Below are 19,042 nucleotides of genomic sequence, written 5' to 3' on the forward strand. Positions count from 1 at the left end.
AGATAGACCCTTATTTTTCAAATGTATGTAAGATCCTTTACGAATTTATTTATATACCGGGAGACGCCTGAAAACGTGTTTTTAATTTCACCAATTATTTTATTCACAAAATTTAGGTGTCCAAATTTTTGTTCACAAATGTAAGTTTCACTCAAGAGTTATTTGTTTAATTAACCATCTCAACATCGATGAAGAAGAATATGGAAGTCTGGGTATTTACAGGGCTTATGACTTGTTATAGGCTGGTTATATGATTACATTACACATGTGCAATATTCACCATTCTACCCATGACTGATAACCTAACAATTTTTTTTTGGAATATGATACAGTACATATGAGTTCACAAAAACCATCTATATTGGATTAAGAAAACTTTTATTTAGCAGAGGCCCTATTGTTTGTATGCGTACGTTGCACTTTTGTTAAGTGATCACTTAACCAGCCTATGGCACATCATAACTTCTGTAAATACTTAAACTTCCCTCTTCTTCTTCATCTTTGTTAAGATGTCAAAATGTAAAAATAACTGCTTAGTGGAGAAAACTGAACCACTTTTCTTAGTAGCGGAACATTTTTTTTGTAGCGCGGAAGTCCTGAGTCATAAGTGGGAACATAAAAAACGACTTGACCTTTCTCTACGAGTTACGTTATGCGAAATATCGATCGTTAAAAGAGCATTTTTTTCAAATCGCTCATAATGTGAATTACTCGCTATGAGAGGTTCTTGTTATGAGAGGTTTTACTGTTATATCAATGTTGCACAAGAACTAAAAATTAAAATAATACTAGAGGTTTCGAGACAGACTTTTACAGGGAATATTCAATGTATGTCAGGACAGGCGAGTATCCATTCCATTCCGTTCCATCCTCTCTGCTTACCCCTGCGGGGAAATAGAGCGATGGTTTTGGTAGAAGTAGTAGTAGTAGAAGTGATCACTGTATTAAGATATAAATAAACAATACAAAACGCAAACATAAGTGGGGACATCAAAAGGGTCTTGCCCTTTCTCTACGAATTACGTTATGCGAAATATCGCTCGTTAAAAGAGCAACTTTTTCAACAACAAAAAAATTCTCATTATGTGAATTACTCGCTATGAGAGGTTCTACTGTTATATCAATGTTACACAAAAAATAATCATGAAAATAATACTTGAGTTTTCGAGACAGACTTTTACAGGAAAAATATTCAATTGATCACAAATAATAACAGTCAAAACAACTATAAGCTAAGACTATCCTTTAATTCATTTTTTTTTAAAATCATCCAATTATCGATTACCGAATCTCCGCGTACGAAGTTTTCCTACAAAAATATATTAAAAAATCAGTGCGTGTAATGATTTGGGACTCCTTGCTGTTGTATATTTTTTGCAAACATTTTTTACTAAACATGACGATAATTAACCTTGGTACGAACAAAAAGATTAATGATATGGATATCCAAATTAGATTAATCCGAGCTTGACTGACAAACAAGTCCATTTTACTAGCGTTTAATAGTTTAGTTTATCATAATATTTGTGATATTCGCTTCGACATTGATAAAGACTGAATGATTGTGTAACCATAAGAGTGATTGAACGAATCACGTTACAGGTTATAAGTGGAATCGGAATTCTAACACTCGAGCTTAACAAACGATTAAATTAAGTATGTTTGTGACAGGGTCACTAAAATAATCACCGATAAATCGTTAAGTTATGAAATATTGCCATATTAACTCCTTTCAGATCAACAGTTAACTATTAACACTATGAAATATGACTTAAATAATGTTTTTGATCGCTGTCATTTGAACAAAAGTGGTTGAAAACAATGTAAGAGATTTATTTTATAGCTTATAAAATTTGGCACAAGGAATCAGCTAAAAACGTTCAAGAAACTTTGAACAAAATTCATGTTGAGTTTTAGTTTCAAAGACAATTAATAGATATTTTCTTGAATGTTTTTCGCAGATTCTTTGTGGCACATTTTATGAACTTTATAAAATTAAACAAATTTGTTTTAACCACTTTTTTGTTAGTAGTACACTTTAACCTACCGGTTTCGACAAGAACCTTGTCATCATCAGGGTTTATTAAATTCTAAAAAATCAAAATATTCATAATTAATTTCATTCCCTTACCAAAAACTGCATTTAGGATTTAGTTTTTGGTAAGAGAATGTAATTATTTATGAGTATTTTAATGTTTTAGAATTTAATAAACGCTGATGATGACTAGGTTCTTGTTGAAACCGGTAGGTTAAAGTGTACTTATAATAAAAAAAGTGGATACAACAAAGGTGTTTAATTTTATAAATTTAATAAATATAATGTTTTTCATCGATTACTAGTAAAGTTTAAGTTATCTTCACAACGATTGAAAGGTTAATTTTCGTTTAGAATCCTAGCCCTGAGCATCGATTACACACATAAATTAACGTTGTTACTTCGTAGGGTATAAAATTTTCTTCTTTATCCTTTTTACTTGGTAAATATCATTATTTCTAACGGTATATTATTTCGAGAAATAAAAAATACTTTGTGTTCTGATCCACTCACATTTTTATTAACCAACTAGTTTCGGCTACAACCTGTTGCCCTCTTCAGGGTTTATTTATTACTACAGCACTACTAACAACCTGTTGCCCTCTTCAGGGTTTATTTATTTATTACTACTTCAGGGTGAGTGGATAAGAACACAAAGTATCTTTTATTTCTCGAAATAATATATCAATATGATCCACAAAGTTAATGCTTTCAATTTTCAAAACATTTCTAACGGTGTTTAAAAATGACGCGGAATGTATCAAAACATGTGTCACAATAGATTTTTAAGATAAAGTGGTATTTATCAAGTAAACGTTAAATTAAGAAGGGATATATATTACCACAAAGTGACTGCCGAATGAATTAATTTATAAGATATTTTTAATTATACTCCCAGACTGTTATTTCTTTTCTTTTTGCCAATTTCAAAGTCTAAGATTTCTTATGTTTATATTTCATTTCATTAAACTTAAGTTCTAGTTTCTAGTTCTAACTAATGAGAAGTTACTACTTTTACGTAGTTAAAACGATAACTTCCGTTTATATTCCTAGCCCTGAACGTAACTTATCTACCCCTCTTGGGTATCATAATCCACAAATCGTACATTAAGAGATTTTCAAAAAAAAAAAATTTTCATTACATCTTTACTCAATTTCATTTTTTTTTCAATTCAATCCCTTATCCACACCCCAATGGTGCATAAGGCACTGCATTATATAAACATAGTGTTATCTTGATCGTTAACACGCAGAGGGAAAGGTGATCAGCCCCCCGCTTCAGGTAATATTGAATAAATATTAGAGTAAAAAAATCACTAATATTTATTCGACCCCCCATGGGAATCGAACCCGGGACCTCCAGAACGGTAGCCGAGCGTGCTGACCCTTACGCTACGGAGGCGAACAATCAATTTACATAAATAAAATTTGATATTATTCATTGAAATTAAGAAAACTCAGTGCAAGTGCAAACTTGGAAGGTAAAATATTTTTAAAGCTATCTTTTTATGAAAATTTAATTTCGTGATATATAGATTTCAGAGCGAGATAAAATAATACTGCAGATAAATATCGTAAAATTGGTTGAGATGTCGCTCACTCCTTTCAATCGTTTTTAAAGTTTAAGAATATTATGAAGTATATTAAAAAAAATACCAAGCCACTTATTGAACTTTTTAATGTGCAACAGTTCTTTTTAGGTAAAACCTGAAGGTTTATACTCCATTTAAAAAAAAATTATTAATATATTTAAAAAAAAATAAACAATACCTTTTCTTCAAAATGCAAAAACAACACTTTCTGCCCTGTAGCTGGTAAATTAAGTTAAAAATATGTTTGAAAAAGTTAAAAATATGGCGCCTTTGCTGGGATATAGTAAATTTTTCGAGCATTACGAAAACATGCACAGCTGAAAATTGTCGATTTTCGATATGTGACGTTGTTGAAAGGAGTGAGCGATATCTATTTACACCCGATTTTTTTTTAATATGAAAAGAAAAATATTTTTATATTTTAACTCCTTACTTTTGTTCATATAATTATTTCAAAGAATAACATATTATTTCAATGCCAAAATAGTGTTTTAAGAAAATAATTAATTACGTAAAATGTTACCTAGATTTAGAGAAAATTATGTTGCGACTTGACGAATGCTGGGCCTAAAGTATGTAACAAATGTACAATGAAGCATTATCGCTTCCTGTCATTAAGAAGCGATATCTTTGCACGATTTTGCATAAAGCATTTATTAGCTCAGGAAAGGCGACACATCCAGGTGAGGTGTTGATGATTTGCTGCTTGGTCGTGATCCATGCCGATTTCCCTCTTCGTGATCTCCAAAAGGTTTTCGATTGGGTTCATATCAGGGGAATCTCCAGATTTTGGAGACAGATGTCTATGATAGATTTATATTATCCACTGACACTTCGTGATGGAATTGCATTTTTAATTTATTATTAGATTAAAACCAATATTTTTAGCTTTTCCACTTTTTTATTTGACCAGCGACCGGGTTTCGTCGTTACCGACATCATCAGACTGGTCCAGTCTGATGATGTCCAGTCTGATGATGTCGGTAACGACGAAACCCGGTCGCTGGTCAAATAAAAAAGTGGAAAAGCTAAAAATATTGGTTTTAATCTAATAATAAATTAGATGTCTATGATTTTGAGATCGGTTTTTTTACATGATCACTTATTTTATTTGTAAATCAATATTCGAGTATTTTTCATTCCCTATATAATTATTAGATATCTTACAGAACAAAAGTTTTTCTATTGTATTTCTGGTAGTAAGGTTCCCAATATCTTAGAAACAAAATAACGACAAAAATATAAGAATCTTCAACTCCTAACTTCATAATTACGCAAAAAAAAGCATAAACATATTTTTCATCGATTTATTTCGTATTGCTTTTTACAAAAAAATTATATAAAAATATATATACTTGAAGAATGAAATATTGTACAATATGTAAAAGTGATTTTATGACAGATATAGATTCAGAATTTAGAAAATATATACATATATATACATATAATATTTTGATAATATTCTAGAGAAAATTATTTACAGTCGAGCAGTTTGCTCCTTAAAGTAAGGCTTACATCAGTCATCATTTTGTCTAGGGTGGGCGATAGGTTGCTTTAGGAAATTGGGCTTAAGGTTCACCAGTGATGTCCATGATGGTGAGCTCCATGGGTAGCGGCGGCGACAGCGGCGAAGTGGGCGGCCTTGGCGTGGGCGACCTCAGGGGTGTCATGAGGCACGGCGGCGTGGGCGGCATGTCCCCAGGCACCATGGCCATAAGCTCCGTGTCCCCAAGCGCCAGCGGGAGCCCAGGCTCCATGGGCGGCTCCGGAGACGGCGGCGAAGTGGGCGGCCTTGGCGTGGGCAACCTCGGGAGTATCGATCACGTTTCCGTCATGTCCCAGAGGGGCGGCTCCGTGAGCGTAGGCTCCGGCGTAGTGGCCTCCCCAGGCGCCGTGTCCGGCCCATGCTCCGTGGTCGCCAGCCCAGCCATGTCCAGCCCACGCACCGTGATCTCCAGCCCATCCGTGTCCGCCCCACGCTCCATGATCCCACTGTCCATGGTCCTGGCTCTCGGCCAGACCTTCTCCCTTCCATTGTCCATCGTTATGGTCGTCCCATCCATGGGCGGAGACCATGGCGGCCATGCACAAGAAAGTGGCGATGATCTGTTAACAAATATAGTCACGTTTTACAAGAATATTAACCGCTTTAGCGCTAAATAATTTCTCAAATATATGCCAGAATTGCGTAAGACTTTTTTGCAAAAATGGTCCTTTTTAGAAGGTATGTACAAAATCATCAATATTTTTCTCAAACGTTGACCGATTTGAATTTTTTTTTTAGTTTACATAGAAAAAATATTCGACTATTCAAAGAAATATTTTTTTTTACTTTCACTGTCGACATCTTTGTAGGACGAATCCGACATTGTAAAGGCAAAAACAAAAGATTTTTAAAATGAAAAAACGCGCAAGCTGTGACACAACCTCCCATCTTTACCGCCAACATATGGTACACTGGCGTGATCGTCGGTATCTCGACGGTTGCGCTTTTACCAATGAATACCATAGTTGATATATCAATTTTCAGCGGTTAATAATATATTGAAGCCTGCTCGTGGTTCAAACACATTATTTCAGATTGAGTAAAAATACCGTTTTACGATGCATTATTGAGCTGTCCAGAGAGCTGAGGATAAAAGAAGTGCAACGAAATAGTCATGATCCTTTCTTAGAAAAAATACAACTTTTTGAATTACATGAAAAATTAACGATTTCAAATCATAATTATTTCCTTATGATTTGAAACCCTGGTAAGTGACTGTTCAAGGGTTAAATGTTAATTTTCACGAGATAGTGAGAATACAGATATGCAACTCTGAGTACCGTAGCCATTACCCCTATGTTTTTTGTACCTTTTTTTCCCTTTCTATTTCCTCACACATGTAATCAATTTATTCGCTTAGGTTGGTCTGTTGTCTATAGGGTAAATCCATTCATTTAAAGATTTATTGTTAAATTGGTATTAATACAGTAAAATTTCTTACTTAGGTTGGCACCAGCTGTCGAATTTGGAATCAGCTAACGAATATCAAGACGACGCTTGGTAAGCCTTTTAAATTTTTTATCATATTTGTATTTATATTTAAACATATTGTTGTTAATACGTTTTATGACATTTATTATTAAAAACGTATGAACGAATGACTATTGTATAGTCATTCGTTTATTAATTTTTTCTGCAATTTTACTGATTCTTAGCTTGTGACCTTTACGAGTATAAAAGCGAAATAACGTCATTTGACCTTTAATGGGTGCGTTTGTCGATAGATTATCGTTATATTAAAAATAGTAATCAATAATTAAATATAATTCAAGAATTCGTCCGAAATTGACCCAATCGATATCGAGCTGTGGTCTCATGGATGGTAGTTACATGGGCTAACGCAGCAATTCAGAAAGCTGACAAAAATAATATAATGTACATATAAATAGGTGTCTCAAATTAAAATCGCATTAGAAATCTACTATTTTTATACAAAAGAAGATGAAAGTCTGAGTATCCCAGGGCTTACGACCTGGCATTTGTCTGGCCTGTGATAGTGATAGCTTTATACACTTGTCTTACGTTCATTATTTTGCCCAATATTGAAAATCTATATTGATTTTTTCAAATGATTTATACATGCAATATTGTTGGATTTTTGTTGTCCTTTCATATGTAAGTTATTTTTAAAGGATTTGAAGCTAAATGATTCACTTATTTGTAATTCCATTTTTTTAAATATCAACTAACATACGAAAGGAATCCAAAAACAATGCATTGGATTTTAAAAAATGGGCAAAATTGTACACCTATAATATTGATATAGCGTCAATAATCAAGTGTTTTTTTTTAAATATTTAAATGATATTATTTTATTTTGTTTTCGTATGTGATGTTGTTAGAACACTGTTATTTTAGGATTTTGTGTTGTGATTTAATTCGAACGTACGTTAATATTTTAATTATTTTTAATATTATTGAAAATAAATTCATACTGACCACTGCGTTCATTTTGCTGAGTAGTTTCTGCGACAACTGATCTAAGAACAAAGCCTTTTCTGCTGAAAACTGCTTCTGTACTTTCGAAGGAGCTTACAAACTATTTTATACTTTAAGCCAAGGACTGTCGCCAAGGAGGGGCGGTGTTATTGGCATGATAGTGTCCACAATCCAGTTATCAGCTTGTTGTTTATTTTTCGCCCACTTTGTCCACGAGAGAATGGAAATTGTTTCACATACTAGTGTTATGACGCCTTGACGTAATACGGGCCCAAACACCTTTTAAACATTGTTTATGTTATTATATTTCACGGTCAACGACCATGTGATAAGAAAAAAATTGTTATCGAACATTGCATTTCCGCCATTATACGCATTGTTTTTGTTTTCGTTCTTGAAACAGGGGCGGAGGTCTTTCGACTTACTTTACTTTACTTTGCGCGTGGCTCTGGCTTCTTCTTCACACATATCGCTCACTCCTTTCAAGAACGTCATAAATAAAAAATCGTTGATTTTCAGTTATGCATGTTTTTGGAATGCTCAGAAAATAAACAATATCCCAGCAAAAGCGGCATATTTTTATCTTAATATTTACCCGCTACAGGGCAGAAAATGTTGTTTTTGCATTTTGAAGAAATGATTTTTAAAATATTTTTCCTTTTTTTCCTTTTTTAAATATGGAGAAAAACCTTTAAATTTTACCTAAAAAGATCTGTTGCATAGTAAAAAGTTCCGTATCTACCATAAGTGGCTTAATATTTAATTTTAATACATTTTATCATATTTTTAAACATTATAAACGATCTCCTGAAAAATATTTTTTTTTATTTATGACGTTGTTAAAAGGAGTGAGCGATCTGTAGCAGTTCCAAAAAATTTAATAGTGTAGTTGTCAATCATGGGAAGAATGGTAAATGGAAAACATCGATGGTAATCCCTATACCAAAAGTGGTGAATACAAAAAAGTGTGAAGAATTTAGGCCAATTAACATGTTACCGAAATATGAACAAATTTTGGAAATAGTAATAAAAATACAATTGATTGAATATTTAGAAAAAAATAAATTACTTTGTCAGGAACAATCAGGTTTTAGAAACAACAACTCGTGTGAATCTGCAATTAATATTGTCATTGATACTTGGAAAAGGGAAATGGATAAAAATATGTATGTTTTAGCTGTGTTTTTGGACTTCAAAAGGGCGTTTGAAACAATAGATCGAAAAAAATTACTACAAAAACTTGAAATAATAGGACTCTCAAATGAGGCCCTCAATTTATTCAAAGAATATCTTCAAGGAAGAAAACAAGTAACTAAAATAGAAAACAAAATATCTGAACCTTTGGAGAATAATTTAGGAGTTCCCCAAGGATCAGTTCTAGGACCAATTTTATTTATAATATATATAAACGACATCACTAATATAATAAAACACTGCAAACTACAATTATTTGCCGATGATACATTAATATATATAGCGGGAGAAAATTATACAGAGACCATACAAAAATTAAACGAGGACTTAAACAGAATATCCGAGTGGCTCAAAATTAATAAACTTAAGCTTAATGTTGGGAAAACAAAATACATGGAGTTAGGAAGAAGAAAGCCAAACCCAAGGATGAATATATATATTGATAATGAAACCATAGAAAAGGTTGATGAAATGAAATATTTGGGCATAATACTAGATTCAAAATTGACATTAAATGCAAATTTTGAACACGTTAATAAAAAAATATCAAAAAAAATATTTTTCCTTAGTAGATTAAGGAATAAATTAAATAAAGATACTGCAGAACTAATTTACAAAACAATCATTCTTCCACATATAGATTACTGCTCAACAGTGTTATTTTTAGCAAACGAAGGAAATCTAAATAAACTAGAAATTGCACAAAATAGGGCGATGAGAATAGTTCTTGGGAAGAATAAATATAGCAATGTAAAAGGAATGAGAGATGAACTAAAATGGTTATCTGTAAGAAGAAGACTTAAATTTAATATGTTGATATTTGTACATAAATTTTTTCACGATAAGTTGCCAAAATATTTTAAGGATAAAGTTGTCTTAAACAAAAATTGTCATGAATATGCTACTAGACAAAAGGATAAAATAAGACTACCATTATTGAAAAGAGCTGAGTCGCAAAATTGCTTGATGTATAAGGGTTTAAAAATGTATGATGAGATGCCTGAATGTATGAAGAATGAAAAGTGTCTGAAAGAATTTAAAAATAAATGTCTAAGTTACTGTAAGGAAATGTAAATATATAAATATGATGTAAATGTATATAATAGTTTATATTAGTTTTAATATAAGCTAACTTAAGAAATAAAAAAAAAAAAAAAAAAATGTGACACATGCATTAAGCGATTACTTATCCGGCTTATGACGGGTGGTAAGCCCTCTAAATACCCAGATTTACATATCATTCTTCATCTATATTGAGATGTCAAAATGTTAAATACGATTGTTTTTAGGATTTTTTTAGATTGACTTATTGTAAATTTTAATTGAGTAATATTCGTAAATTAATCTGAAATATAGATTGCGTTCAATTCAGATTCCTATCATTATCTCACTAAATGTCGGTAGTTCACGCGGACCGGTTTTCAGAAATGCACTATTATCTGAGCATTCAACAGAAATTATTAACCCTTTGGATTTTCTGCAACGATTTCTTTTATCACAGTTCAAAATACTTTAATCACTTTTTTAAGTTCAAATTTTCCTCTTGAATTCATTGTTTTACGAAAGTTTGTTGTGACACGTAATTCGATGCATTCGGTATCATTATCATATACTATATGTGTGAAAACGTGTTCGAAAATTATGCTAGTTTAATCGAAACACGTGTCTAATTGTATTTCAAGGAAAAGGTTATTTCATCACGTATTATATTTAAAATATTGGGTGCGTGGTACGCGCCATCTAAAATACCCTTAAATGCGGAATACGCGCTTAGCGTGTACAATGGGTACAAATGGCATAAACGTATCTTAGGGTTATTGAAAGTATAAGATAACAGTCTTGATAGAATATTTATGTCAGTGTGTAAAAAATAAGTAAAATAAAAATAAAAATGAATGTTGAGAATGAATGTTTTATTTGCGAGTGTAAACTTAGCTTTAATCCCCTTGAAGGCTGGATGTTTATACTCGCTTATCTCAAAGCGAGTATAAATATAAGCTACCCATGTATGCCACACACAAAGATAATAGTGCGTACTAGTATCTGCAAAAATATTTTTGTATTTTATTAATAATTTTAATATTGTTTTAACGTATATAAAGCAACTATTCTGTCAGCATTTTACAATTGTTCGTATTGTATTTAACGCAGTAAACTTGTTAAAATATGTACAAATTACCGGATGAAAGTAGACTGAATGCAGTCGAAATGCGATCTCTCAGAAGAATGTGCGACAAAACGATGTATGATAGATTTGCGAATAGTGAAATAAGGAAGGAATGCAAAGCTGAGATAAGCATCATCGATAAAATTAAGAAAGGTGTGTTGAAATGGTTTGGACATGTGGAACGAATGAGTGAGGAAAGAACGGTAAATCAAATTTATGAGGCTAATGTTAGTGGGAAAAGAAGCAGAGGAAGACCGAGAAAAACATGGCACGATCAGTTATGCCAAATACTTGAAAGTGGTCAGGTTAGGAGTCGTAACAATCGGCGGGTATGTATGAGGAGATGCATGAACGTGGAAGAGGCGAAGAATGTTTGCAAGGACAGAGTGGTGTGGCGCTCTATTCTCTCTGCCTAACCCTGCGGGGAAGCGGCGTGATGGTTAGTTAGTTAGTAGTTAGTTTTAAATAAAATAATTTTACTCATAATTTTTTAATGATGTATAAAGTACTTAAATACAACATTAAAGATTAAATTCAAACAAATCAATGAAAGAAAAAAATAATAATTAATATCCATACTAGATTGAGAGCACTGGGACCTAAAGGGTTAAGGGTAGAGGTATTTTAATGTCCTTGTTAATAATTACTAGGAAATAAACAATTAAGGACCGTAGGCAGTGTTACCATTTTAAAATACATATAGTTTATAAAATTTGTGAAACGATTTAAGTTTAACTACCTGAATTTCAAAATTGCTTGCAGTAATAATACAAATACAAATTTACAATATTTTGAGTGTGTCCAAATACCTGTTCACAAATCTGGACTATCTCCAATTATAGAGTTAACTCCTATAATTGGAGAAAATCCAGATTTGTGAATAAGTATTTGGACACGCTCAAAATGTTGTAAATAAATTAAATGTTTAAATTATAAGCTGAAAATAATAAAAATGAAAATGATGTTTTCTGGCGTTTCCCATGTATGTGATCATAATCCTGTATTCGGACCACACATACTAATAAAAGAGTTTCTGCTTAGTAAAAAGCTTCTATCATCTCACCAATAGATGTCTTTAGTGAAGATCTAGTGATTCAAGAACAATGTTTTAAAATTGATTTATATACATATATACATAGAACATCCAAGAATTTGAGAAGTGTGGTTGTCAATAATGGGTTGAATTGGTGAATGTTACAGGTGTGTAAAGTGATCACTTATACCAGCCTATGACTGTCGTCAGCCCCGTAAATGCCCAGACTTCCATATTCTTCTTCATCTTTGATGAGATGTCAAAAAATAATTTGAAAAATAAATACATTGAGAAAATTCAAATTATCTTTTATGTGTCCAAAATTTTTACTATATATCTGGGTTTATCCACTCGGGAGTTATTTTATATTGATATCTCAACATGGACGAGGAAGAATATAGAGGTCTGGATATTTACAGGCCTGCGGCCTGTTATCGGGTGATTTAAGTGATAACTTTAAACAAGTGTGAATTTAATATATATTTCTATTTATGATTGACAACTACACTACTCAAATTTCGGATTTGTATTTATCCTTAAATTGACAATTTATTTCATATCGCTCACTCCTTTCAACAACGTCAAATATAAAAAATCGTAAATCATTTTTGAATGCCCAGAAAATGTACTATATCCCAGCTAAAGCGGCATATTTTTAACCATTCCATTTTAAACACAAAGCAATTTTACAACCTAGTATATTAATAAAAAATAAAAAATAACAAAATATCAAAATTCTACTTTTGATCACGATCATAGATATTCCTGTTTGTTTATAATTATTTTCCAATAAAAAATGTTTGAAAAAAATGTTGCTGGCAGATAGAACACTTGTGCTATGGTTTTTGTTACACATATGCGAATAAAATTAACTAGGAGGGTAATAAAACCAAACAGATTTTATTATTATGTGACCCAACAATCTCACTATCGAATCGCTTTGACCATGAAACGGAGCACGGCCTTGAAAATTACATAAGAAAAAAACAGATCCGCACTTGGCGCTTTTTGCGGTAACTCATCCTAATATCGTGCGACATTGCAGCACACTGATAAAAAAATATTCATTTCATTCAAACCCTTATCCACACCCCAATGGTGCATAGGGTACTGCATTATATAAATGCAGTGTTATCTTGATCGCTAACACACTAAGGAAAGGTGATGAGCCCTCTGGTTAGGTACCAGTCCAGGGTAATATTGAATAAATGTTAGAGTGAAAAAATCACTTCTATTTATTTGACTCCCCTGAAAAATCGAACCCGGTACCTACAGAACGGTAGCCGAGCATGTTGACCTTTACGAGGCTGATAAAATATATAATTGAAAAAATTTAAGCAAGCTTTTATTTCCATTCAAACATTTAGAAAATTCACAACATTTTGAGTGTGTTTGTGTGAAATCTGGGTATTTACAGGGCTTGTGATCTGTCAGAGTAATAAAAACTTTCTCAATCCAACAAAGATGGCCGTTGTGAACTCATATGTGCTGAGTCATGAGATTTATTATTCATCTAGGAGTTCTCACTTCCCAAAAATTCGGGAAGTGTGGTTGTCAATCACTGGTAGAATAGTGAATGTTGCACTTGTGTTAAGCGATCACTTAACCTGCCTATGACGGATCATAAGCCTTGTAAATAGCTAGACATTCATATTCTTCTTTATCAATGTTAAGATGTAAAAGAAAAAAATTTAAATTTATTTACATGTTCAAATTGTGTAAATGTGTGTCACATTTGCACAATTTGACCATGGAAAAATACGTAAATCTGAGTATTAACAGCGCTTTTGAACTGTCATAGGCTGATTTAAGTGTTCATTGATAACCTACATATAAATGAACGTTTCATATATACGATATATGTATATTCAAAAAAATTCCAACGCTCCTAATTTTGAGTAGTGTGGTTGTCATCAATGGGTATAAAATGGTGAATATTGCACATGTATAATGTGATCATTTAAACCAGCCTATAGGCAGGTCGTCGCCCTGTAAATACACAGCCTATTGAATTCTCCTTCATCTACATATGTTGAGATGTCAATACACTTTTCATATTATTTGATACGATATACGGAACAAGCACAGAAAACGGAAGGAATGTAGTACGTACGTATTGGTATGAGTGTCAAAAGAACGGCATAAAAAAGTGGACACATAATTTTTACATTGTTTTATATTTTAAACTGTTTTTATTACGCACACATGTGCCAGCCTATTCTGCACGAAGCATGTGCCATTCTTGTTGAAGGCGGTCTAATCAATGTTAAAAATAGAAACTGATATACATTAGCTTCAGCCCATTCGGGTATTAGAACTCATGAGTGTTTGGCCAAACACTCGATCACTGTTTTTCCCCAACCAGGGTGGGTACCTGATCCCGCTCCTTCCAGCTTCCTCTTGTTCCCCAAACTAAATAGATCTTTGGAAGGCAGAAAATTTGAGTTGATTCCCGAGATTAAAGCAAATGCGACATAAAAGCATCATAAAAGAAGCGCTCCAGGACTGTTTCTAAAAGTGGAAAAAAATCGTTGGGTGTCTGTTTCTGTTTTTTGGCGCTTTGAGACCTTAATAAAAATTAATTTATAGATAATAAAACTAAGAGCGTGTTTAGTTTATATTTCATATATAGTCAGTTTATAGATGGAAGTATCTGTAAGCATCCGAAACCAGTCGTAAAATATATTTTTTTCTTGAATGTTTTCCGCAGATACTTTGTGGTACATTTTATAATATCTTTATAAAATTAATACTTTAAGACTTTGTTTTCACCACTTTTTTTATTCATATAATTCAATCTACCGCTTTCAATATTTAGGATTTTTACGGAGTGTGTGGAAGTTTTTTTTTCTGAAAGTATTTTAATATTTTTAATGTTTTTTTTATATTTAAAAAAAAACCCTGGTGATGACAATGTATTGTTGAAACCGGTAAGTTGAATTATATGAATAAAAAAAGTGGTGAAAACAAAGTATATTAATTTTATAAAGATAATATAATTTTTCTCTGTTTTAAACCTCATTACTGAGGGTTGTGACCCATGTGAATGCAATGACTCTTCTCCAGTTGTCCCTTGACTGCACTGCACGTAGCGCTCCAACCACCGAGGTGCCTGCTGCTGTCTTAACTTGATTGGTCCATCGTGTTGGTGATCTTCTTCTCCACAATATAATGCCAACAATATATTACTCAAGTGGTAAAAAATAAGTGTTTTATTTACATATAATTTATATTTAAAGCACTAACTTTGTGATTTTAGATTTTATAATTAAAATGTAACTCTGTTTCAAAATCACTATGAATATTTTATTTTAACTTAATTCTAATGTCTACCGGTTTCGAAGCTGACCGCTTCTTTATCAGTCTTGATAAAGAAGCGGTTGGCTTCGAAACCGGTAGACATTATAATTAAGTTATAATAAAATATTTATAGTGATTTTAAAACAAAGTTACATTTTAATTATAGTTTTATTTTCAATTTAAGTAGACACAGTTTATATTCTGTTAGGCTTAACTAAGACAGTTTGTAAAGTAAATACACCAATAAACAAACAAAAATGAACAAAAATTATCAAATAAATTTACAAATCAAATATTAAAATCAAACACTGATTTTTAGAGTCTATGAAATTGTATTTATTCTTGTATGCTTTGTATTATTGAAAACCCAAAAATAAAATTTGTGACAATTGTTTCTTCATTTTCTTTCATTTTCTACTGTGATGATTTAATGGACTGAGGGTCCGTTATCGCTCACTCCCTTCAGCAACGTCATACATCAAAAAACTTGATTTTCCAGGAGATCGTTTGTAAAGTTTAAAGATAAAATAAAATGTCTTAAAAATAAATATCAAGCCACTTATTGAACTTTTTACTGTGCAACAGATCTTTTTAGGTAAAACTTGATGGTTTTTTCTCCAATTGAAAATAATTAATATATTTAAAAAAAAAATAAACAATATCTTTTCTTCAGAATGCAAAAACAACATTTTCTGCCCTGTAGTGAGTAAATATAAAGTAAAAAATATGCCGCTTTTACTGGAATATAGTACATTTTCTGGCCAATTGAAACTGAAAATTGACGATTTTTGATTTGTAACATTCTTGAAGAGAGTGAGCGAAATAGCTTTACAATTCTAATTAGGTACTGAAGTAATATGTAAGTTAATTAATGTAGTTACAAAAATAGCTGTAAAAATTGTGGGAGTAAACAATAGTTTAGGGTATTAGGTCAAGTGTTCAATAGGTAATGGAGAATATATAGATAAGGACCCTCAGTCCATTTAATCTTCACAGTAGTCTGTAAATGCCACAAGGCGAAACAATTATCAAAAAAATATATGTTTTTAATACTAAAATACAATTTAGTAGATTATAAAAATTAGTGATTGATTTTAATACTAAATACATTGATTAAAATGGAGTTCTGCAAACTAAATGTCAAATCAATAAATAAATTGATACATGCTGATGACGGTCGTCAGCCCCGTAAATGCTCAGACATCCATATTCTTCTTCATCTTTGATGAGATGTCAAAAAATAATATGAAAATAACTCCTGTAATTGGAGATAATCCAGATTTTGTGAACTCGTATTTGGACACACTCAAAATGTTGTAAATAAGTTATGTGGTCAAATTATAAGCTTAAAAAAATAATAATAATGAAAATGGTATTTTCTGGCGTTTCTCATGTGTGTGATTATAATCCAGGATTCGGACCTCAAATACTAATATAAGAGTTTCTGCTTAGTAAAAAAGCTTCTTTATATCTCACCAATAGATGTCTCTAGTGAAGTTCTAGTGATTCAAGAACAAGGTTTCTAAATTGGTTCATATATATAGAACTTCCAAGAATTTGAGTAGTGTGGTTGTCAATAATGGGTAGAATTGGTGAATGTTGCACGTGTGTAAAGTGGCCACTTAAACCAGCCGATGACGGTCGTCAGCCCCGTAAATGCCCAGACTTCCATATTCTTCTTCATCTTTGATGAGATGTCAAAAAATAATATGAAAATAACTCCTGTAATTGGAGATCCAGATTTTGTGAACTAGTATTTGGACACACTCAAAATGTTGTATACACATTATTTATTTAAGTATAGCTACCTACACATCGAGGTGTGTGCGGCATAATCGATTATTAAAGTAGGTACACACCTCTTTCAACTTTTTTCGTTTGTTTTCATTAGCCATGTTTACACGCACACACAATACTACATTTCTAGTTCACTTGCAAAAAAACTTGTTCTTGTTGTGTTCAATGACATTGCGCAATTGGGTGTGTATTTTAGATTATTTATTATTTGTCACCAGTTTTTGCCGATTATTATTTAACTCTCCTGGACCAATTTAAAATATAAAAGCAGTGGAACTGTAAAAAGGTACAAAACTGTGTTATTTGCTTGCAAAACGTGAAAGTATAAATTGATACGTCAAAAGAGCATTCAAAATTTGTTCGCAATAACCGGAAAAACTATTTTTTCCCGTTGTTCTACATCCGGTTTACCAGATTTTTTTATTTGTTTTCTTATTTTTTATTGTAATGCTCTACGGTAAAGGTTGGTAAACCATGATGGTGATTTTCGCTTGACCTACAGCCGCTTTAAATAGCGAATTAATGGTAAAGTGGAACCTCTCTCAAATTTCTAAATTCCTGGATGTACGTATATGTACGTATGTCTTCTTCCTTTGCTGGGTTACCTTTTCACTTTACTTTTTAATTTAATAAGTATTTTTCGTATTTCCTTCACCTCATAAAACGACCAAATTATTATAATTTTATTTATTTCTACTCTTTATTTTTATTATTGTTTGATATTTCAACTTCAATTGATTAAGCAGTAACATTATGTTCATATTTATCCACCTCCATAGAGTAGTGGTCAGCGCGTTTGGCTACCGTGCTGGAAGTCCTGGGTTCGTTTCCCAGGGGGGCCAAAATAAATTTGGGTGATTTTAACACGCATTTTTATTTATTATCACCCTGGACTAGTACAAGAACCGCAGGGCTGATCGACTTTCCTTCATGCAATTAACGATCAAGATAACACTGCGTCGCTACGATGCTATAGTGCCCTATGCACCATTGGATGCGGATAAAGGTTTTTTTTAATATATAAATTTATCCATTTTTCCAAGTTTTTTTTATAAATACCACAATTAATAAAAATCAATACATTCCGCATTATTTTCAAACATCGAATATTTCATGGTATTTTAAAATGTGCATAAATAACATTATTAAAAATTAAACACATGTATAAGACTTCCCCCTTTAGTTACTATCCCACCCACCCTTAATAATACTCGAATGTTTTTTTTTCTCGATAGTATTTGTGTCGATGAAAACATCAATACTTTTTTAAACTAGTCGTGTGAAATAAAACTCATTCAAAAACTAAACTGTAAAACATAAAAAATATAAAACTCAAAAATTTGTGGTTCAATACAACCAAATTTCTATTCTTTATGTATTTAACCTGCACCTTTATTGTTTCTGTAAGCTTGTTGTGTTCCCATCTAATTGATGAAAAACGTTCAAACAATTTGTATTGCACTGTATTTCATTTCTTGTAATATGTTTTTCATTATTTGTGAACCATAAATAAAAAAAAATAAAAAATAAATACAAATGTTTTTTTCTCTCACTAACTTACATGTCATCCCACAAAGTTAAAACCAAATCAATTAATAACACAATCAACATGACGCATCTTTGAAATTTCTCAATTTTCGTTCAATTATTGATTAACATTTTGCTGCCTGACAAGTTTCACTCCAAAAACATTGGTAAATACGTTACTGCAGTGAGTGCACGTTATGTCTACCGTTAAGTCATTGAATATGGAGTGTGTAGTATATGGAGCGAATCCATATTGAAAGTGAAAGGAAAGCGAGAGTAAGTTTGTAGAAGAGAGAATAATAAGGTCAAGTGTAGTATTTCTCGACCCAATTACAGTCAGTTGTTATTTATCAATATCAAATTATACTTCAAACCAATAACAAAAAAAAACGCGCAAAGAGTGTCAGAAATG

At 32.0% G+C, this 19,042-nt stretch overlaps 1 protein-coding gene across 1 annotated transcript; it reads right to left on the reverse strand.

Annotated features, from left to right (window-relative positions):
- Positions 1-4,920: 4,920 nt before the first annotated feature.
- On the reverse strand, positions 4,921-7,758 carry LOC148309701 (uncharacterized). Its single transcript, XM_088259656.1, has 2 exons — positions 7,613-7,758; positions 4,921-5,733 (listed from the first exon to the last, which is right to left on the reverse strand). The coding sequence occupies exons 1-2, from the start codon at positions 7,622-7,624 to the stop codon at positions 5,203-5,205; spliced, it is 543 nt and encodes a 180-aa protein (XP_088115782.1). The 5' UTR covers positions 7,625-7,758; the 3' UTR covers positions 4,921-5,202.
- Positions 7,759-19,042: the final 11,284 nt, after the last annotated feature.

Source organism: Brachycentrus maculatus, unplaced genomic scaffold (genome assembly GCF_059751285.1).
Source record: "Brachycentrus maculatus isolate JH-2025_06_01 unplaced genomic scaffold, ASM5975128v1 h1tg000119l, whole genome shotgun sequence".
In the NCBI taxonomy this organism is placed as follows: domain Eukaryota; kingdom Metazoa; phylum Arthropoda; class Insecta; order Trichoptera; family Brachycentridae; genus Brachycentrus; species Brachycentrus maculatus.